Source organism: Cebus imitator, unplaced genomic scaffold (genome assembly GCF_001604975.1).
Source record: "Cebus imitator isolate Cc_AM_T3 unplaced genomic scaffold, Cebus_imitator-1.0 Scaffold444, whole genome shotgun sequence".
Taxonomy (NCBI): Eukaryota; Metazoa; Chordata; class Mammalia; order Primates; family Cebidae; genus Cebus; species Cebus imitator.
The window spans coordinates 2,567,650-2,589,032 of record NW_016107759.1 but is presented as its reverse complement, the minus strand read 5'-3'; the positions used below and the strand labels follow the sequence as shown (position 1 = coordinate 2,589,032).

The 21,383-nt window shown below is 57.4% G+C and overlaps 1 protein-coding gene across 11 annotated transcripts in view; it reads left to right on the top strand.

Annotated features, from left to right (window-relative positions):
• Positions 1 to 3,202: 3,202 nt before the first annotated feature.
• Positions 3,203 to 21,383, top strand: part of TSC2 (TSC complex subunit 2) — a 31,122-nt gene continuing 12,941 nt past the window's right edge. For 5 of the 11 annotated variants that reach the window (XM_037732252.1, XM_037732250.1, XM_037732247.1 and 2 more), the window contains exons 1-19: positions 3,203 to 3,343; positions 4,181 to 4,325; positions 5,215 to 5,332; positions 5,725 to 5,773; positions 6,173 to 6,298; positions 6,633 to 6,706; positions 7,856 to 7,982; positions 9,848 to 9,991; positions 11,050 to 11,187; positions 11,692 to 11,795; positions 12,150 to 12,246; positions 13,382 to 13,537; positions 14,623 to 14,739; positions 16,871 to 16,993; positions 17,833 to 17,939; positions 18,107 to 18,257; positions 18,549 to 18,671; positions 19,158 to 19,292; positions 20,521 to 20,710. In XM_037732252.1, coding sequence (XP_037588180.1) covers positions 3,269 to 3,343; positions 4,181 to 4,325; positions 5,215 to 5,332; positions 5,725 to 5,773; positions 6,173 to 6,298; positions 6,633 to 6,706; positions 7,856 to 7,982; positions 9,848 to 9,991; positions 11,050 to 11,187; positions 11,692 to 11,795; positions 12,150 to 12,246; positions 13,382 to 13,537; positions 14,623 to 14,739; positions 16,871 to 16,993; positions 17,833 to 17,939; positions 18,107 to 18,257; positions 18,549 to 18,671; positions 19,158 to 19,292; positions 20,521 to 20,710 — 2,299 coding nt within the window. In that variant the 5' untranslated portion in view covers positions 3,203 to 3,268. The remainder of the gene's footprint in view (positions 3,344 to 4,180; positions 4,326 to 5,214; positions 5,333 to 5,724; positions 5,774 to 6,172; positions 6,299 to 6,632; positions 6,707 to 7,855; positions 7,983 to 9,847; positions 9,992 to 11,049; positions 11,188 to 11,691; positions 11,796 to 12,149; positions 12,247 to 13,381; positions 13,538 to 14,622; positions 14,740 to 16,870; positions 16,994 to 17,832; positions 17,940 to 18,106; positions 18,258 to 18,548; positions 18,672 to 19,157; positions 19,293 to 20,520; positions 20,711 to 21,383) is intronic. The other 6 variants (XM_037732254.1, XM_037732253.1, XM_017511031.2 and 3 more) reach the window with 2 other exon arrangements.

Sequence of the window (21,383 nt, the reverse complement as noted above, 5' to 3'; positions counted from 1 at the left end):
GGTCTCGATCTCTTGACTTCGTGATCCACCCGCCTCGGCCTCCCAAAGTGCTGGGATTACAGGCTTGAGCCACCGCGCCCGGCCTAATTTTTGTATTTTTAATAGAGACGGGGTTTCACCATCTTGGTCAGGCTGGTCTTGAACTCCTGACCTCGTGATCTGCCTGCCTTGGCCTCCCAAAGTGCTGGGTTTACAGGTGTGAGCTACCATGCCCGGCTGGTTTGCACTATTTTAGGGAAATTTAGCTTTCCTCTTGATGATTGGGAAGCTTCTGGAAATGCCCTGAGTACAGCCTTGAGGGACCAATCAAGTGTGGACATGCAGAACAAAGGTATTAGGCTTTTCTAGCAACACCAGAAAGGATTTGGAGGCTGGGCTCAGTGCGTTACACCTGTAATCCCAGTACTTTGGGAGGCCCAGGTGAGTGGATCACCTGAAGTCAGGAGTTCAAGACCAGGGTGGGCAACATGGTGAAATGCCCTCTCTGCTAAAAATACAACAATTGGTGAGGCGTGGTGGTGTACACCTGTAATCCCAGCTACTCGGGAGGCTGAGGAAGGAGAATCACTTGAACCCAGGAGGTGGAGGTTGCAGTGAACTGGGATTACGCCACTGCACTCTAGCCTGGGCGACAGAGCGAGACTCTGTCTCAAAAAAAAGAAAAAAGATTTGCAGTGGCTGACACTAATACATGCTCACTCACCCTCTCGTATTATAAGTTCAGGTGGAGAAAAATCAAGAAAGGGTTGGTTCCACAGAGAACAATCTTACGCACACTGTTCTTGGTGCCATTTTGGGAGGGTGACTGGTGGTACCGGGTGACTTCATGGACATAGACATATTTATTTTGGGAAAACATTGCCAGGCTTTCCTGATGACCTGTAGGCAGGATGGGAAGTGGTCATTCCTGGAGTGCATGTTGCTGGTGGAGCACCTCAGGGCCACTTTGCCCAGCGTTTGTGTGTGGGAGACGAGGGGGGATACCTGGACCTCGCAGGCTTGGATCTGCTAAGAGGAGAGTGATTGCTGCCCCTGAAGCAGCTCATCTGAAACATGCTGGCTGCATGCTACCGAGGATAAGTGTAAAGAGTAGGCATCCTGCCGAGCGCGGTGGCTCACGCCTGTATTCCCAGCACTTTGGGAGGCCAAGGCGAGTAGATCACCTGAGGTCAGGAGTTCAAGACCAGCCTAGCTGAGATGGTGAAAGCCCGTCTCTACCAAAAATACAGAAATTAGCCTTGCACGATGGCAGGTATCTGTAATTCCGACTACTTAGAAGGCTGAGGCAGAGAATTGCTTGAACCTGGGAGTCAGAGGTGAACCGAGATCGTGCCACTGCACTCTAGCCTAGGCGACAGAGTAAGAAAGTCTCAGAAAAAAAAAAATAGGCATCCTTGGCAGGGCACAGTGGCTCACGCCTGTAATCCCAACACTTTGGGAGGCTGAAGTGGGCGGATCACAAGGTCAGGAGTTCGAGACCAGCTGGCCAACATGGTGAAACCCTATCTCTACTAAAAAAAAAAAAAGTACAAAAATTAGCTGGGCATGGTGGCGTGCGCCTGTTATCCTAGTTACTCGGGAGGCTGAGGTGGGAGAATTGCTTGAACCTGGGAAGCAGAGGTTGTAGTGAGCCAAGATTGCGCCATTGCACTGCAGCCTGAGCGACAGAGCAAGACTCCATCTTAAAAAAACAAAAAAATAATAGGCATCCTTGGCCCAGCACAGTGGCTCACGCCTGTAATCTTAGCGCTTTGGGAGGCCAAGGCAGACAGATTGCCTGAGGTCAGGAGTTCAAGACCAGCCTGGCCAACATGGTGAAACTCCGTCTCTACTAAAAATACAAAAATTAGCCCGGGGTGGTGGCGGGTACCTGTAATCCCAGCTGTTCGGGAGGCTGAAGCAGGAGAATCGCTTAAACTTGGGAAGCGGAGGTTTTGGTGAGCTGAGATCATGCCATTGTACTCCAGCCTGGGTGACAGAGCAAGACTCTCTCTCCAAAAAAAAAAGAATAAGCATCCTGCATCCAGTTCTGAAAGTTGTTTGTGTGGGTACGCAGCAGCCTTTTAATAGATGCATAGGCCTCCGAGGCTGGGATCGTCATGGGCCCTGTGTCCACACATCTTTGCAACTCAGGTTGCAGCCATACCATAGGAGTATTGTCAGTGAGACAAAGGAGGTAAGAATGCCACCTGTCCTGAATTGGTTGGGACGTTGGTCAGATGACACCTAAAAGAACGCGGCTATTTTGTTGTTATTACTTGGTGAGAGATAGGGTCTCACTCTGTCACCCAGGCTGGGGGGCTGTGGCACAATCATGGCTCACTACAGCCTCTACCTGCCAGGCTCAAGTGATCCTCCTACTTCAGCCTCTCAAGTAGCTGGGACTGCAGGCATGCACCACCACGCCTGGCTAAGTTTTGTATTTTTTTGTCGTGACAGTGTCTCGCTATGTTGCCTAGGCTGGTATTAAATTCCTGGGCCCAAGTGATCCAGAGTGCTGAGATTACAGGCATGAGCCACTACTATCACTAAGGAGGGCTATTTTAGTTCCCCTCCTTAGAGGAGTAAGTCCAGGAAAGAGCCTGTGGTGTGAAAGCCATGGCTGGTGGCTGACATGGAGTAGGGAAGGTGGTGAGAGCCAGCCCAAACCCCTGGCGAGTGAGACTGGTTCTGGCAGCTCTAGGGAGCAGGGCCGAGCACCCCACAGGCTGGATGGGAGTTACAGGAGGCAGATTTCAGAAGGCGGGCAGCAGGGGCCGGGTAGGGATGTGCGGCCGAGGGCCCGAGGCCAGCGTGTTCACTAGAGGAAGGCCACAAGCAGGGTTTCTGGGGTAGGTGCAGGCCCAGGGCTCAGTGTGCGCTTCTGGTTCTGACACTGTCCCATGACTTTCTGCCGGTGTTCACACAGCTCTAGTGGGACACCCTGCTGGTCCACATGAGGCCAGGTTAGCTGCCCTGTCCTGCTGCTGTCCTCTGTACCCCCAGTTTGTCACCTGGTGGTGGTGAAAGGGACCTGCTGGTGTTTGAGGCTGCTCTGAGCCATTCCCCATTCCAAGCCTGTGGTCATCACAGGCTGCAGGACCCACACAAAATGTGAGCTTTAGAGGTGGGCTCTAAGTCACAAGCCCCTGTTGTTTCGCCCTGTCCTCTGCTCATGGCACTGTCCTCCAGTTGACGGGGCCAGGGTTCTTGGAGAGCACATCCTCACCGCTGTCCCTTCTGCTGGTGACAGCATGCCGTGGAAGCGCTCTGGAAGGCAGTTGCGGATATGTTGCAGCCAGAACGGCCGCTGGAGGCCCGGCACGCGGTGCTGGCTCTGCTGAAGGCCATCGTGCAGGGGCAGGTAAGGCCCGGGGCGACACTGGGATGAATGACGTCAGGCTGCCCACTTACTGTCCTGTCCCTGCTGGGCCGGGTTTGGACCATGCCTAGGTGAGGTGCTGGGCATGGGGTCTAGGGGCTGACAGGCTCTGGAGCTGGACGGCCTTTGAGGTCTCCTGTTGTCACCATGTTTGTGTGACTGTGGGCACTGCCTCCTTCCTCACCTGTAATCAGAGATGGTTGTTGCATCTTCCTCTTCTGGGATGTTCTGGAGATCCTGTGAGGCAGTTCTTGCAGAGTGCTGAGACTGTCCCTGGCAGCTGGTGCACGGCTGCGGCATTGTTCTGCCCCCGCCCCTTTCGGGGCCGCTCCCCTGCTCACTTCGTTCCAGCCATGCTGGTCTCGGGTGACCCTGAACACCCAGGCCTCTTGCTGTTCCAGCCTCCCCCGGTTTGGCTACTTCCACTCCGTCATGTCTCAGCTGCTCGCTGCTCAGAAGGGCTCTCCGCTCTCACGGGCTCTCCTGGGCTTTCCCCGCTTCAGCTTTGCCATCAGTCTGTGAGCACAGGGGTGCCTACCCTGGACCAAGTGCAGGGGTCGGGCGGGAGCTGTGTTGTCTCTGCCCTGAGCAACCCACTGTGCCAGGAACCGACATGCAGCAGGTGCTCCCCATATGCGGGTCAGTGGCCTCCTGCCCTGAACACCACTGATGTTGCAGACCTGTCCCTTGCAGGGCACTCATGTGGGAAGAATGGGGCCCAGGGCTGGAGTGCAGGTGCCCCCTGCACTTCAGGGACTTCTTGGCAGCTGTGGGGGAGATGCTGGCAGGCTCTGCTGATCCTGTGTCTTCTGTCTTTAGGGTGAGCGCTTGGGGATCCTCAGAGCCCTCTTCTTTAAGGTCATCAAGGATTACCCTTCCAACGAAGACCTCCATGAAAGGCTGGAAGTTTTCAAGGCCCTCACGGACAATGGGAGACACATCACCTACTTGGAGGAAGAGCTGGGTGGGTGCCACATTGGGTGTGAGGTTTCTCTGGCCTTGGCGATCAAGTGTGGTCTGTGATGGGAAGGACCTAGGGCTGGGGAGGGGCTGCAGCGGGTATGCTTGTGCTGCTCCGTGCACCTGGGCTCACCTGCATGGCCCGAATCTCCTGGGGCACCTGTTAAAAATGCAGAGTCCTGGCCTTCACCCCAGACCTGCTGACTGTGAGTCTCCGGGGCCTGGGACCTAGGAACACCCCTGCAGTGGCAGGAGCTGGGCTGAGTTCTTTCACTGGGAGGTGGTGCTGCTGACCTGGTCTCACCGGCGTGTCCTGGTCCTGTCTTCTTCCTCCCATCCCCTCTGTGCGGACCTTCCTCCTGCCATCCTGTGGTGGGAGGTTTCCGTTAGTCTTGGGTCTCTGTATCACTATTGTGCAGAGTAGAGCAAGAGGAGGAAGAGGTCAGTCTGACTCAGCCTCTGCTTTTCTGTCACCCAGAAAAGGGCCTCAGCGGCTGGGCTGCCTCCAGGACAGGTGCCAGCCAGGCGCCCGCCAGCAGGTTTCTTGTCTGAAGTGACAAGGCTGGCAGCCACGTGTGTGGGCATCTCCTCTGAGTGGCTCTCTTGGGGGGGCGGTGGGGAATGCCCAGGAATCTGGGGTTATTGATGCCTCCCAGCCTCAGTTGGGCTCTGAGTGTACAGCACACACGCTCCTGCTGCCGTCTTGGCTCAGGCCCTCTGCGCAGTCCCAGGGACGGCAGATTCTAGTGGCCGTGCATGGCCTGCCTGTTGCTGCAGGGGGACTGATGACGTGGCATCTGGCAGCAATGGGTTTGGACACACGGTCCTGCTGGGGGGCGAGTGGGACGTATGTGTTCAGCATCCTTGCAAAACTGCTGCCGCTTCTCCTCCAGCTGACTTTGTCCTGCAGTGGATGGATGTTGGCTTGTCCTCGGAATTCCTTCTGGTGCTGGTGAATTTGGTCAAATTCAACAGCTGTTACCTTGACGAGTACATCGCCAGGATGGTTCAGTAAGAAAGAATTGAGATTGTTGTTCTGATAAGGGTCCTAAGTTCGGCTCTGCAGGGTGGATAAAGTTGTTGAAATTACCGAAAGAAGGGAGAGGCTGGTGGTGGACGTAGCCACCTTCTATTTAGCTATCACCTGATGTTTTAGTTGTCTTTTGCCATGGTTTGTTGCCTGAAATCTGTGAGAGCCGGGCCTCTGTCTCACTGGTGCTGAACACCCAGCACTGAGAGCAGTGGCTGGTGCACAGCAGGAACCTGAGCGCTTGTTGGGTGGGTGGGACCCCCAGGGAGGACGCGCCATGTGTGTAACTGACATCGTAGAGTGACTAAACCATGGCCTGGGGCGGCTTGGCCCTAGGCAGAGCTGCCGGGACTGAGCACGGTGCTCCCTGCAGGATGATCTGTCTGCTGTGCGTCCGGACCGCATCCTCTGTGGACATAGAGGTCAGTGCCTCCCCTCCCCAGGGCCAGTCCATTTCGCCCTCGTATCTGGGAGGCTGGGGCTTGGGGGTTGAGCCCTCTGTGGCACCTGCTGGCTGTGTGGCCCTGGGGAAGCTGCTTGGTCTCTCTGAGCCTCAAGAGTCCCCCCTGTAAGTCTGGACAGCAGGGCACCTCCATGTGGAGTTGTAGCTCAGGGTGGATGATAGCATCAGTGACCCACAGTGACAGGGACGTCGGGTGCTTCCCACATGCCCACTTGCCCTGTGGCTTGGAGAGAGGCAGCCTGGGAAGTGGGGAGGGGTGGCAGTGCAGGCTAAAGGAGGTGGGAAGGAGGCCTGGGTGTCCTCTCCTCAGCCAGGAGCTGGGGCAGGGGTGGCGTGACCCTTCTCTTCCTCCCTCCAGGTCTCCCTGCAGGTGCTGGATGCTGTGGTCTGCTATAACTGCCTGCCGGCTGAGAGCCTTCCAGTGTTCATTGTCACCCTCTGTCGCACCATCAATGTCAAGGAGCTCTGTGAGCCTTGCTGGAAGGTGGGGTCTCTGAAGCTGCTCTGGAAGGTTCCTGAGGGCATATAGTTGGGAGAAGGGCCGTCTTGTCTTCCATGAATGGTCGTCTCATTCTTGGGATGGCAAGACAATAGCCTGTTGATGGATGGCCAGTGTCATTTTCTCGGGCAGTTGAGCTGAGATCAGGGTTTTGGTGGCATTTTGAGAACCCTGCTGCCTCTGTGTTTGGAAGGAGATAGTGGTGAGCTGGCCAGACCTTGCGTGTCTACAGGCAGTAGCCAGGCGGGGCCGGTAGAGGGACTGGGGCTGGGGGCGGGGCTTGTGCCTGCCAGTCCCTGACATGCATCGTGTCTTGCAGCTGATGCGGAACCTCCTTGGCACCCACCTGGGCCACAGCGCCATCTACAACATGTGCCACCTCATGGAGGACAGGCAAGTGCACTGGGTGGGGTTCAGGGCCGTGAAAGCCAACACAGCCCTCGGGGCAGCCTCCATGTCCCTTGCCGAGCACACACTGGCTTAGAGTGTCCCTGTCCTTTCGGGCCGCTGTTCCAGAGGCTGCCACTAGAGCGAGGCCCGTGACTTCTGGAAGTGAGTCCTTGTTCTCTCCTTCCTCTGTCAATTCAACAGAATGTCCACATCCAGCTTGGAGCCTGCCCCTGTGCTCAGACATCCTCCAGCGGGGCTCTCCCACGCTTAGCTTGTTACAAGGGGAGGCTTGAGGTCTTGGCCTCAACACTGCCCTTCCCCTTACCCCCACAGCCACACTGTGGCCAGTTCTGTTGCTTTAGCCTCGAGAGATGGCTCAGCCCTGCCCACACCCTGGCCTCCCATCCGTGTTGTCAGCGCCCCCCTCCTGCTCTCCTGTATCCATCCGTACCTCCTGAAGGCCACTCCTCCATGTAGCACCCAGGTGGCTTTTTTCTGACACAGATATGACCATGTCACCCTTTGCCTGAAGCCAGTTGGTTCCCAGTGCCCTCGGGATGCAAGCTCCTCCCATGGAACCAGACCCTGGTGGGCCCAGCCCTGCCTCAGCCCCTGCTCCTTTTATTCCTTCAATCTTGCCATCTCCCGCCCACCACGGGCTTGTGCATGCACTGATTCCTCTTGCTGGAAGGTTCTTCCACCTTCACTGAGTCAGCCTGAGGGTTCCCTGAGGTCTTAGCATGGTCACTAACTCCCCCACCTCCCTGAGTAGGTTTTGCCATCATCCTGTGAGCTCTCCTTTCTTGGCTGGGATTGGACAAGGAGATTTTGCATTTACTTGGGAGATGGTGTGGCTGGCGCCTATGTCTCCCCCTAGACTGTGAGGCTGAGGGCTGTTCCTCTTGCTCCCTTCCTATCCCTGGCATGACCTGTGGCTCACTGTATGGTCAGCAGTGGTGGGCTGCCACCTGTGTGAGAGTGAACGAGAGTGTTACTGTTGGCCTGTGTTCCCCGCCCTTCCCAGTGTGCTCCTGCCCCCTAAGCACAGGGACCTCTGGGGCTGCTGCAGAAGCCCCAGCAACCTCACCCGTCTATGGCAGACCCTGGGCTGGGGCCCTGCTCATGTTCGGTCTCTCTGGGGAACACTTTCAGAGCCTACATGGAAGACGCCCCCCTGCTGAGAGGAGCCGTGTTTTTCGTGGGCATGGCTCTCTGGGGAGCCCACCGGCTCTATTCTCTCAGGAACTCGCCGACATCTGTGCTGCCATCATTTTACCAGGTAAGGCGGTTTCCTTGCACAGTGAGTTGGCAGGAACAGGAGAGCCCCCTCAGGCCTTGCCCACCCACCCCGTTGGGGGTCCTGCTATGGGGGCAACAGTGGCATATTTAGGCCTTTCAGGGCAGTTGCTTTGCAACCAAGGGTGAAGTCTGGGGCTACTGTGAAGGCTTTATTCTCCTTTTTTTTTTTTTTTTTTTGAGACAGAGTTTCGCTCTTGTTGCCCAGGCTGGAGTGCAGTGGCACAGTCTTGGCTGACTGCAACTTCTGCCCCCGGGGTTCAAGTGATTCTCTTGCCTCAGCTGCCTGAGTAGCTGGGATTACAGGTGCCGGCCACCATGTCCAGGTAATTTTGTGTTTTTAGTAGAGACGGAGTTTCACCGTGCTGCCCAGGCTGGTCTCAAACTCCAGACCTCAGATGATCCACCCGCCTTGGCCTCCCAAAGTGCTGGGATTATAGCAGGTGTGAGCCAGCATGCCTGGCCAAAGGCTTTATTCTCTCTCTCTTTCTCTCTCTTTTTTTTTTTTTTTGCGATGGCGTTTCACTCTTGTTGCCCAGGCTGGAGTGCAATGGCGCGATCTCGGCTCGCTGCAACCTTGGCCTCCCGGGTTCAAGTGATTCTCGTGCTTCAGCCTCCTGAGTAGCGGGGATTACAGGCATGTGCCACAACAACTGGCTAATGTTTTTGTACTTTTAGTAGAGATGGGGTTTTACCATCTTGGCCAGGCTGTTCTTGAACTCCTGACCTCAGGTGATCCACCCGCCTTGGCCTCCCAAAATGTTGGGATTACAGGCGTGAGCCACCGCACCTGGCCCGAAGGCTTTATCATCAAGCAAACCATACGTCTTACCAGTTTCATCACCTAGAGCTGGCTGAACGCTCCCTCTGGGATAGCGTTCTCTTGCTGTTGATGGTTCTGTTTTGTCCAGTGCTAATCTTGCCCTGTCTCTGCAGTGATGCCATGGCACAGATGCTGGGGGCACAGCTTCATTTTCCATAGTGCCCTGCAATGACCGGCGCGCATTCTCTGCGTGTCCTCATTTGGTGCCCACAGCTCCCTGGAGGGCGGGGCATATGCATCATCCTGGTTTTTTTTTGTTTTTTTTTTTTTTTGAGACAGAGTCTCGCTGTCGCCAGGCACCAGGCTGGAGTGCAGTGGTGCGATCTCAGCACACTGCAACCTCTGCCTCCTGGGTTCAAGCAATTCTCCTGCTTCAGCCTCCCAAATAGCTGCGACTACAGGCGAGCGCCACCATGCCCAGCTAATTTTTATATTTTAGTAGAGATGGGGCTTCACCATGTTGGCCAGGATGGTCTCGATCTCTTGACCTTGTGATCCGCCTGCCTCAGCCTCCCAAAGTGCTGGGATTACAGGCGTGAGCCACTGCGCCCGGCCATTCTGGTTTTATAGTGAGGAGCGAGCTGCTCACTATAAAATGAGATGGGCTGCATTATGGGTCACATGGGCTCTCCTGATCCTCTGCTCTTCCTGCTGTAGCCCTCCCCATAGGGGTGGTGGGGGGTGGGTGTCGTATTTGTGCACGGCTTGCAGCAGAACTTGGGGCAGCTTTCGGGTGCTGCTGGGCTGGCACACCGGGTGCCCAGGATTCAGAGTTGCTGGTCTGTCTGAGTCAGGGACTTTTCAGGCAGTCATGGGGGTGGGGCCCTGTCTGTGTCCTGAACGTACCGGAGCATGTAGAAAACCCCTCCTGGGTGCCCGAGATGCTGTTTCTGCAGCACATGATGCATGTGTGGTGGGCATTGTGGGCTCAGGTGTGCTTCGCCCAGTTTCGAGGGTGACAGGGAGGGCGTCCCTCAGCGAGCAAGCTGCTCTGACCCTGTGTGCTGCCCGGGCTCATGTTCCAGGCTATGGCGTGTGCGAATGAGGTGGTGTCCTACGAGATTGTCCTGTCAATTACCAGGCTCATCAAGAAGTACAGGAAGGAGCTCCAGGCGGTGACATGGGACATTTTGCTGAACATCATCGAACGGCTCCTTCAGCAGCTCCAGGTGAGGCGGGAGCAGGAGCTCCAGGAAGCACTGGGACCCCATACGGGCAGGCTCAGCCCAATCAGAATATGGTACCTTGGGCCCCATCTCTGGGCCTCCCGTAGAGACTGCTGGAACCTTGTTCTCTGGTGATTCACCGTGGTGCTGATCCACCTTTTACTGGAGACAGATCTGATCCTTTCAGATGTGCTCCATCATTTTGGCCCCAGACAGGAATATGCAGTAGGTGAGCTGCAGCTGGGCCAGTGTTGCCCACAGTCTGCAGAGTGACCTGCAGGCCACCTTCATGGCCTGAGTGGGCCCTGGGACAGTTCCTAGAGGGAATCCAGTGTGGCTTTGGTGTGACTTTGGAAGACAGCATTAGTCAAGTCTGTTTACATCTTTAAGGAGGACTCCACAGCCACACGGGGTCATCAGTTTAGGGGCTCTGGGGAGGCGAGGCTGGTAACAAGCAGGGGCTCAGGGCTGGGCCTTTTCCTGGAGCCTGTGGCGGACAACGTACAGGAGACTAGGCAATGGAAGGGAGGCCGGGGTTTAGCAGGGACCGAAGTCCTCTCAGGGCCTGTTGCTGGGCCAGACCATTGCCACTGACCGCTGGCCAGGGGATGCTGCAGTTCTAAGTGCCAGTGGCAGAAGCCATAGTCCAGGCCTTCTAGAAAAGGCTGGACCTGGGAGAGGCAAGAAAGGGCCTATAGTTGTGGCTGCTGTCAGCCTCCCTGTCTGAGCTTCCTCCTTGGCCCAGCTGTGTGGGCATAGCCAGGATTCCTTGAGAGTGGGGTATGGGCAGGAACAGCAGCTGCCAATACAGCCACTGTGGCCCCTTGAGACAGCCTGGTGGGGGGCGTCCTGACCCATGTGGCTCAGTGTGGCGCCTGGAGAGGATCTGGGGGTGTCTCAGCCAGCATGGCCTGAGAGGGCTGGGGGTGTCTGTCCCCATGTGGCCCAGCGTGGCTTGAGGTGGCTGGAAGCGTCCCCATGCAGCGGGTGCAGAGCGAGGCCTCTGGCGCTGAGTCTGTGTGGGGAGTGGAAGTCAGCCTGTGTCACGGTGCCTCCTGCAGACTCTGGACAGCCTGGAGCTCAGGACCATTGTCCATGACCTGCTGACGACGGTGGAGGAGCTGTGTGACCAGAACGAGTTCCACGGGTCCCAGGAGAGATACTTTGAGCTGGTGGAGAGATGTGCGGACCAGAGGCCTGTAAGAGCCCCTCTCGGGTGGGGCTTTGGGCTTTGGCTGGCAGGGAGGGGCCGGGTTCTGGGTGAAGTGCAGCTTTCTGAGCCTTGGAAGCCAAAGGCTGGGTGGGCACCTGCTTTCCCAGCTTCTGCACTAGGGCAAGGAAGGCTGCCCGGGCACCAACGGGCAGAGCACGTGTCTGCTGGCGAGCTCAGCGTTAGCCTACCCATCAGTTTCCTCCCACCTGTGTGGAGGAGGAGGAAGCTTCCACCCAACTCCGTGGAGCCCTGTGGCTTCCACGCGGCAGCAGTCGTTTTGCCAGGAACACTCAGTTTGGTGCCCAGGCTTTTCCATGGGTTTGTACACGAGTCTCCCCAACTGCCAGGAGTGCCTTTGTGTCTGTGAGCTCCCTGCAGGCTGTGAGGCGGCTGCGCTCTGAGAGCAAACCAGCCTCTGGGCCAGCAGCCCAGTGTAGAGAAGGAGAGCACTGGAGGGGGCAGGCGCCAACGCTGGCTCTTCTTTTGACAGGAGTCCTCCCTCCTGAACCTCATCTCCTATAGAGCGCAGTCCATCCACCCGGCCAAAGATGGCTGGATTCAGAACCTGCAGGTGCTGATGGAGAGATTCTTCAGGTAGGGGGGCCTCTGCAGCCCTGCCTGATGCTGGAAGCCTGGCCCTATCTCTTTCTGGGGCCGCCACCCTGGGCTGGGTCTCAGGATGGCGGATGAGCAGAGCCCTCCTCTCTGCCTCTGGAGCGCCCCGGCTCTGGGTGAGCTGTTGCTAGCTTGCTTTCCAGCAGGACGAAATCCTCTGCCGATGCCAGTGGGCTTCCTCCTGTGGGGGTTTGTCTGTAGAGACCCGTCCTGGGAGGCAGAGCCCTGTGCCATGTGTGCCTGGCCACGGGAGGACCCAGTGTCGGGCTGGCCAGTGCCAGGCGGACAGTCTGGTGCGGGGCTGTGGCCGGGTGCTCCCCGCTGCCCCAGCAGGCTGCTGTCCCACAGGAGCGAGTCTCGAGGTGCTGTGCGCATCAAGGTGCTGGATGTGCTGTCCTTTGTGCTGCTCATCAACAGGCAGTTCTATGAGGTGCGTGTCCCGGGCAGCTGCAGCTGGGGGCTCAGGGCTGTTTCTCCATGGGGCAGGCTGTCCCGCCTTGCACATGCTCCCACAGAGCCGGGGTCTCCCTGGGACTTCAGTCCTCCTGGGCCCTCTGCAGCCCCCGGCATGATCTGTTTACCCCTGTTCATTCGCTGGCTTGCTCGTCCTGGGTGCCTGTGCCAGGCCTGGGCCAGGCCTTGACACGTGGCCAGGTAGCAAGATGGGCACAGCGCCTGGCCTCAGGCAGCCCCGGCTGGGTCATCACCAAATACAGAAGCCTCTTAAGATTTCTGTCGTGAGTTAGTTTAGACCAGTCTCGTGTGGGGACATCGTCTTCTGTTTTTGTCATGGCGTTCACCCTGTGCACCTTCCTTGAGAGACACTGTGTGCCTGCCAGCTGTACCCCTTTCCCAGGAGATTCAGCTTAGGCTCTGAGGCTGTCCCTTTCCGCTGCACCCCTGCCCGCAACCTCAAAATCCTGCCCTGCTGAGAGCTGCCCCCTGTGCTCCCCTCCGCAGCCTGCAGTCTCCCTGAATCGCCCGCTTCTGGGTGTTGCAATCCCAAGTTCCATCTGGTGGAGCTAAGGGCCGCCTCCAGGAAGTTCCCCTGGGTCCTCTGGCTTCTCTCATCAGGAGTCTTGTCCTGTTCTATGTAACTGTGGAACTTTTTACCTGTTTCTGTGAAAAGTGACGCTGTCCCCAGCACAGCAGGTGCTGTGGTGCCAGGGCCTCCATACCTCCAACACACACACATGCACACATGCCCACACGTACTCACACCCACCCACACTCACCTTCATGCACATACCCCACATGGGGTGGCTCTCGGCTGTGACAGTGATGGGCCGCCAGCAGGGCCTCTCCACTGCTGCTCCCATGTGAATCATGGGCCCTGAGCCTGTGCCGGCCAGTCTTCTGAACGAGGGACTGGACAGGATCCCTGGGAAGGGGCACTGGGGTCTCTTGAGTCATGCTGAGTGGTGTTGATGCTCCCTGCCCAGCTGTGCTGAAGGCTTGAGGGACATGTCCACTGCTTCCGGGTCGGTGCCCTGAGGAAATGGAAGTTCACGAGATGTGGCCCTCGTTGGGCTGCTGCTCACCTTGCCTCCCTTGTACCTGTGCAGGAGGAGCTGATTAACTCAGTGGTCATCTCTCAGCTCTCCCACATCCCGGAGGATAAAGACCACCAGGTCCGAAAGCTGGCCACCCAGTTGCTGGTGGACCTGGCAGAGGGCTGCCACACACACCACTTCAACAGCCTGCTGGACATCATTGAGAAGGTGAGCGCCGTTGTACCAAGGGCCAGAGTGCTATGGCGCCAGAGCCCCATGGGCAGAAGTGGCCTCTGGGTCCTCTGTTCCCTTCTTCAAGTGACTGGTGGCTGTCTCCATGGGTGAGGCTCCTCTCCCTGCAGGATGGGTGTCAGGAGGCCTGTGCAGGGCCTGCCACTGTTGGATTTGTGTCATGACTGAAGGTCCTGGACATGGGTGTCCTGTCACATGCTGGGGCCACCGTGCTGGGCCTCCTGGACCCTGGCTGGAGCCCAGACCTGGGGTCAGGGCTTTGGCCTGCCATCCTTCCTGCCCAGCCAGCAGCTTGCTTTTTAGTTTTCAGATGCATTTTGGTTTCTGTACACTCGGGTGTAAAGGGCATTTTTGCTTTTGAGAAACAAAGGTGAAGGCTAGGCACAGTGGCTCACGCCTGTAATCACACTTTGGGAGACCAAGGCAGGTGGATCACTTGAGGTCAGGAGTTCAAGACCAGCCTGGCCAACATGGGGAGACCCTGTTTCTACTAAAAATATGAAAATTAGCCAGGTGTGGTGGCAGGCGCCTGTAATCCCAGCTACTCAGGAGGTTGAGGCAGGAGAATTGCTTGAACCCGGGAGGTAAAGGTTGCAGTGAGCCAAGATCCTGCCACTGCACTCAAGCCTGGGTGACAGAGCGAGACTCCATCTCAAAAAGAAAAAGGCCGGGCACGGGTGGCTCACACCTGTAGCCCCAGCACTTTGGGAGGCTGAGGCGGGCAGAACATGAGGTCAGGAGATCAAGACCATCCTGGCCAACATGGTGAATCCCCGTCTCTACTAAAAATACAAAAAATTAGGTGGGTGAGATGATGTGCGCTTGTAATCCCAGCTTCTCGGGAGGCTTAGGCAGGAGAATCACTCGAACACGAGAGGTGGAGATTGCAGTGAGCCGAGATTACGCCACTGCACTTCAGCCTGGTGACAGATTGAGACACTGTCTCAAAAAAAAAAAAAAGAAAAACAAAGGAGGTGTTGATGGTAGAAAGTGTTTGATCCGCCGGCTACTGCCATAGAGAGCTATGAGCCTGGCTTTGAGTCCCGGCCTTCTCCTTACAGGTGATGGCCCGCTCCCTCTCCCCACCCCCGGAGCTGGAAGAAAGGGATGTGGCTGCGTACTCAGCCTCCTTGGAGGACGTGAAGACAGCAGTCCTGGGGCTCCTGGTCATCCTTCAGGTGGGTGTTCCATAGGAGGCCTCTGCTCCCGGGGTATGCGGGGCTAGCTGTTGTCCACCAGCTGCATCTGCTTCACGTTGGAGGCTGTTCCCCAGCGGGACCGGTGGCCTCCCTGGGTTTGCTGAGGGTGTGGTGGTCACCACGGGCAGCCGAACCCTCCTGTTCTGTGGAGGAATGAAAGGAGATTCCTTTGGTTGCCTCTGCCTGTCACAGCAGGGATGTGAGTGGCCCCATCCTACACCCTGACCAGGGCCTGTCTCTGCACTCCTAAGTCAGGGCCAGAACGGACCATCCTCAGTGCAGCGCTTCCCCTTGGCACCTAGCACAGCAGCTGACAGGGAAGGGTGGACCTCCATTTGCACCCCGCAGTCGGTTTAATATTTGCAGCTGTTTTTATTGAGATTTAATTCACGTGCCATGCAATGTACCCGTTCACAGTGAAGAATTCAGTTGTTTTCAGTAAATTCACAGAACTCTGCAGCCGTCCCCACAGTCCGCGTGGGAACCTCCAGAGCACACCAGTAGCACAAGTTCTTATCTCCTGTTGCTCCCTCACCCCTGTGTACCACCAAGCTCTAGATTTGCCCACTCTGATTTCATTCATAGGAATGAAATCACACCAAATTCATCCAAGCGCATTGGGCGGTAGAAGAGTTTCCTGTCTTGTGACTGGGTTATTCATCCAGCATCACCTTTTCAAGTCCCATCCAGGGTGTGGCAAGTGTCAGGGCTTTCTCCTTTTCCTGGCTGAGTAATATTCCATCATCGCTCTATGGAGCACATTTTGTTTATGTGCTCCTCCGTTGATGGACATTGGCCCGTGTCCCTCTTTCAGTTGCTGTGAATGATGCTGCTGTGCACCTTCTTGTTGGAGGGTCCCGCCAGACCTGCATTTTCACTTCACCTGAGTCCGCACCTAGGCGTGGATTGTTGGGACCTAGGTTTAGTCTGCATTTGACGTTTTGAGGCAACACCAGGTGGTTTTCCACTGGTGCTGTGCCATTTTCCATCCACTCGAGTAGCCTGTAGGGGTTCTGATTTATCTTTTTTTTTTTTTTTTTTTTTTTTTTTTTTTTTTTTTTTTTTGATAGATAGTCTTACTCTTGTTGCCCAGGCTGGAGTGCAGTGGCTCAGTCGCAGTTCACTGCAAACTCTGCCTTTCAGGTTCAAGCAGTTCTCCTGCCTCAGCCACCTGAGTAGCTGGGATTACAGGCACGCGCCACCACACCTGGCTAATTTGTATTTTTAGTAGAGACAAGGTTTCACCATGTTGGTCAGGCTGATCTCAAACTCCTAACCTCGTGATCCACCTTGGCCTCCCAAAGTGCTGGGATTACAGGTGTGAGCCACCGCACCTGGTCTCAATAATTTCTTTAAATGATTCTCTAATCATGTAAATGTGTGAATAATTTCTTTAAAAAGAGTAACAGCCCACCGGGCACCGTGGCTCAGGCTTATAATTCCGGCACTTTGGGAGGCGGAGGCAGACGGCTGAGATCGGGGGTTTAGCAGGATAATCGCTTGAACCTGGAGAGTGGAGGTTGCAGTGAGCTGAGATCTCGCTATTGCACTGCAACCCGGGCAACAGCGAGACTCTGTCTCAAGAAGAAAAAAAAAAAAAAAAGAATAACAGCGTAAGTTTTGTAAATACTACCACCAGTCACCTCCAAGACGCAGAGTACCACAAAGGGTCCCTCGGGCTGTGGCTGGATTTCTACTGCCTCTTGTTGGCTCTGGCCCCAAGGTTGCTGGAGGCACTGGGGGCTCTCACACCTCACCTCACGTGTTAGGGAGGTGCCGTGGGGGCTTCGTGGGGGTGACACCCACACCTGGGATCCCCCTGCAGAGCACACTCCCTGCCCCATTCTGTGCTCTCAGCCATGCAGCTGAAGCTTCTCCATTGAACGCATTGTGCTTCACCTGTCGATCGGTACGCTGCTGATGAGATGCACACGAGGTTGGGTTTTACTTTCTGCTGCTGAGGAGAAAGCCCTGGGGGTCCTGGGTTCGAGGGTGGCATTTTGAAGCACGCACCCTCTAGAGAGTTCATTCTGGCCTTTGCCTTGGGGTGCTGTCTTAGGGCTGTGTTTCCGCCTCCTGCGCCACGGTAAGCTGTGTCCTCTCTCTGCAGACCAAGCTGTACACCCTGCCTGCGAGCCACGCCACGCGCGTGTATGAGATGCTGGTCAGCCACATCCAGCTCCACTATAAGCACAACTACACCCTGCCCATCGCCAGCAGCATCCGGCTGCAGGTACGGTGGCCCAGGGTGGGTGACCGGTTCCTGCGGGCCCGGCCAGGTGTCCCCATTTTGGCAGGTGTGGTTCTTGGAAGCTGCAGAGACAGCCCCAGGATGGGCCCTCAGCCAACTGTCCTATTCTCTGTACCCACTGTGGCTACAGTCCCCAGCCCTGCTGCCCTTACCTCTGCCTGTAGTCTGTGTGTGTGGCTTACTACTCGAAGCCACGTGGTGGCATAGGTTGGGGCAGAGAAAAGGAAGCATGGCGACTTCCAGGGCAGTGCATGGCCCTGACACTCCTGGTGCTGCAGAATCTGTGAAGGACCTTCGGCAGAGGGCTGGGCAGGTGGGCAGCACAGGGGAGGGCAGGGCTGGAGAGGGCACAGCTGGAGGAGCTGCATTGAGCTTGCCCTATGGATGTTGGCACCAGGCTGAGCAGAGGTGACTGGGATGGGAGCCCCCCTTCCAGAGCAGATTTCCCCCTGTGGCCTCGGAGTCCTGTTCAGCATTGGATGGAAGAAGTGGCATGCTGGGAGCCAGGCTCCACTTTCTGGCAGCTGGGGGCGTGTGATGTTGCCAGAGGAGTGAGGCATCCATCCCTTCCATCCTAGGAGGGCTCAGCTGTGGTGGTGGGGATGTCAGTCTCCATGAGCTCTGAGGCAGGCGGGGAGGGAGGAGGCAGTGGGTGCTGGGCCTCCGGTGTCACAAGGACACAGCCTGTGTCTGTGTTGGGACATGGGTGTGTGCACATCAGCAGACGGCTTTTTCTGAGTGCTTCATGGCACTAGACACAGGTCCGAGCAGGTGAGGGCCTGCACGAGCCTGGCTGGATTTCACTGTCCTCTCTTCGACAGGCCTTTGACTTCCTGTTGCTGCTGCGGGCCGACTCACTGCACCGCCTTGGCCTGCCCAACAAGGACGGCGTCGTGCGGTTCAGCCCTTACTGTGTCTGTGACTACGTGTACGTGGGGCCTTTCCCACGGCCCGTGAGGCTCAGGGCGTCAGGGGCACTGGGGCTGTGGCGGCGCCTGTTGCATGTCTGAGGGATGTCCCAGGGTAGGGAGGTACTAACTCTGTTCTGTTCCTGCTGCGGGAACTTGGCATCAGCTGCTTCTCTCGATTCTGCAGGGAGCCGGAGAGAGGCTCTGAGAAGAAGGCCGGCGGCTCCCTCTCTCCTCCCACAGGGCCGTCTGGCCCCACGCCGGCAGTCCCGGCTGTGCGGCTGGGCTCCCTGCCCTACTCCCTGCTCTTCCGAGTCTTGCTGCAGTGCTTGAAGCAGGTGAGTGGGGCCAGGAAGGGGCCATCTGTCCCACATCAGGCCAGGAGGACAGGGAGCCACCAGCAGCTGGCTGGGCCTCCTGCCTTGCCTGGCCCGTGGAGGGCAGCCATCCCCCTTCTCTGAGCAGCTACAGGGACAGAGGCCCGTGCTGGGCAGGCCCCCACTGGCCGAGAATGGGGCTCCAGGGCCCTTGCCGCTGTCCAGCTGCAAGCAGAGCCTCCGCTTGCCGCTGAGCTGCTGCCTGTCTCCAGAGTTGGGAAGACCCCATCCTGATGCCTCCTCTCCTTGCAGGAGACTGACTGGAAGGTGCTAAAGCTGGTTCTGGGCAGGCTGCCCGAGTCCCTGCGCTACAAAGTGCTCATCTTCACCTCCCCGTGCAGTGTGGACCAGCTGTGCTCCGCCCTCTGTTCCATGGTAGCGTGGCTGGCCTGGGGTGGGGGAGGGGGCTGCATTAGGGTTCTTCCCCTAGAGACTGCGAGCCTCTGGGCAGAACGAGTGAGACCTTCCAGGCTGGGGCTCCGTTTCCCTCAGACTCAATTCTACTCTGGAGCGCAGATCATGCCTCAGAGGCAGGGCAGAGGGACCCCTGCTCTTGCTCACAGCTTATAGGAATAAAGTCAGAGGTCTCCAGCCAAGGGCATGTCATTGAGTGTGGATGGCTCCTGTTTGTTCTTTTCCTCAGCGGGGCTCCCATACCACTCACGTCACGTTCCTGGTGTGCTGCTTGGCAGACACCCCCACCACTCTGAAAGGGAGACCCTCCCTGGGAGGGAGGCAGGAAGGCCCCTCAGCCCCTTGACCCCCTTTCCTGGGCTTGCGTTCCCAGGGCCTCCCCGACCCCCATTTATCCCAGTGACCTGGCCGCTGGGCAGGGGTTTCATGCCTGGGTTTGGGCATCAGCTTTCAGGCCCAAAGACAGTGGAGCGGCTTCGAGGCGCCCCGGAAGGCTTCTCCAGAACTGACCTGCACCTGGCCGTGGTTCCAGTGCTGACAGCGTTAATCTCTTACCATAACTACCTGGACAAAACCAAGCAGGTAAGAGGTTGGAGCAGGACGGGCGAGCGTGATGGGGCCTGGGATTCGAGGGCTTGGCCCAGGGAAGCCCAATGGTTTTCTCATAAATGGGTTTCTGCTGGGCCAGGGGTGAGTGAGTTGGCTCTGCTCCCTTGGGTGGCTGCCAGATGCCCTGAGCAGGGGGCATCTGAATCCCCTGGCGCTTCTAGCTCTTGGGGGCCTGGGAGCTCTTCAGTGATCTCCTTCCACCCTGGGCAGCATCTGTGCTCTCTGAGGACAGTGCCTGCCTGGGCATTGCTATGGTCATGGGGCAGGTGGCCATGCCAGCTGGTGGAGCTGGGCTGGTTCTGAGGCGCAGGGTGGGGAGGCCACAGGCCCTGGCTTCCGCCTCCCTCCACACCCACCATCGGGTGCCAGAAACTCACATAGGTACTGTCCCCTTCACCCACAATCTGCCTGACACCCCCTGTCCGGGTCGTATTCCTCCACACCTCTCTTCGACATGGCCCTCCAGGACAAGGAGCTAGTGTCCTAGAGATTCTGGCCCCCACTCAGGGCCATGTCAGCGAGGAGATGCTGACTCTCAGGCTCAGCCCATCTGTGCCCCAGGCCTCAGCTCCTGATGGTGGCCCCTTTAGGGAGCTGATCGTCAGGTGCCCATCTCTCAGGCCCAGCCCCACCCTGTTGAAGCAGTTCTGCCCCTCTGAGAGGCTCATTGGGTCCTCACGGGCCTTGCCCCAAAGCATAGCCGCCGTTGCTGGGCTGCAGGTTCTGAGGCCTTACTGGCCAACAGTGTTTCCGAGGGGTGAGGCCTGCTTTTCGAAAGGGAAGCTGTTCCCGGGTTACTGCAGGCCATCTGGCCCCAGGCTCTGCCTGAGTGCTGCTCATCTTCTACCGACCTCGTGGAAGACGCTGCCCAGGGTTAGTGTGCGATCTGGCAGCCTTGCCACTTCAGGCAGCACTGCCTTTGCCACAGAGCCAGCCTGTTAGGGCCCCAGAACCAGGGGATGAGAGCCCAGCGTGTCTGGGTTCTGTTGGCCTGTGGCATGGTGTTGGAATAACTGACCAGAGCAGCCTGCTGTGCAGAGTCTGCTTGGGAGGCTCAGCCCCGGTGGCTCTGCCCCACGGGCATTCAGGGACTTCCTAAGCCTGGGCCCTTTTCCCCGTGGAGCACTTGAGGTGGGTGAGGCAGAGGCAGGGCTTCCCTGGCTGCAGGCAGGTGGAGCCTGAGGCGTCCTGTCTCCCGCAGCGCGAGATGGTCTACTGCCTGGAGCAGGGCCTCGTCCACCGCTGTGCCAGCCAGTGCGTGGTGGCCCTGTCTATCTGCAGCGTGGAGATGCCTGACATCATCATCAAGGCGCTGCCGGTCCTGGTGGTGAAGCTCACACACATTTCAGCCACAGCCAGCATGGCCGTCCCGCTGCTGGAGTTCCTGTCCAGTGAGTCCCTGCCCTGCCTGGACGCGTTCCCTAGAGGTTCGGGCTGTGCCCTGCCTCAAATAACCCATGTGGGCTTCTCCGGTGACCTGTCTCAGGCCTCCTGGGGGAACTGGATATCTCGTCCTCTGCTGCCTCAGGGCCTGGGCGCCTCTGCCTGGCTGCCTTGAATGCTCTCCCGCCTGCCCTGGAGGGCAGCTCTTCTCAGCCCTCTAGTGTCCATGTGAGTGCCCTTTCCTGAAGAAGCCGCTCCCTGCTCCCCAGCCTTGGCCTTGCCCTGGTTCTCGGCCTGCTCTCTGTCCATCAAAGCACATGCTGTGCCATGGGGGCTTTGCGGAGCCCCTAGTTTGTTCACCTCTCCCAAACTGTGACTTCAGGAGCTCAGATGCCTGCCCCTTCCTGTCACTGCCTAGTGCGCGTCTGGGTAGGTCCTTGTCATTTAAATGGCAGCAGCACTGCTGGGCCAGCACTGGATGTAGAGGCTGGAAAGAAGGTGGTGTGGAGGTCAGGAGTTCAAGACCAGCCTGACCAACCTGGCAAAACTATTTCTACTAAAAATACAAAAATTAGCCAGGTGTGGTGGCATGTATCTGTAATCCCAGAGGAGGCTGAGGCAGGAGAATCACTTGAACCCAGGAGGCAGAGGTTGCAGTTAGCCAAGATCGCACCACTGCAC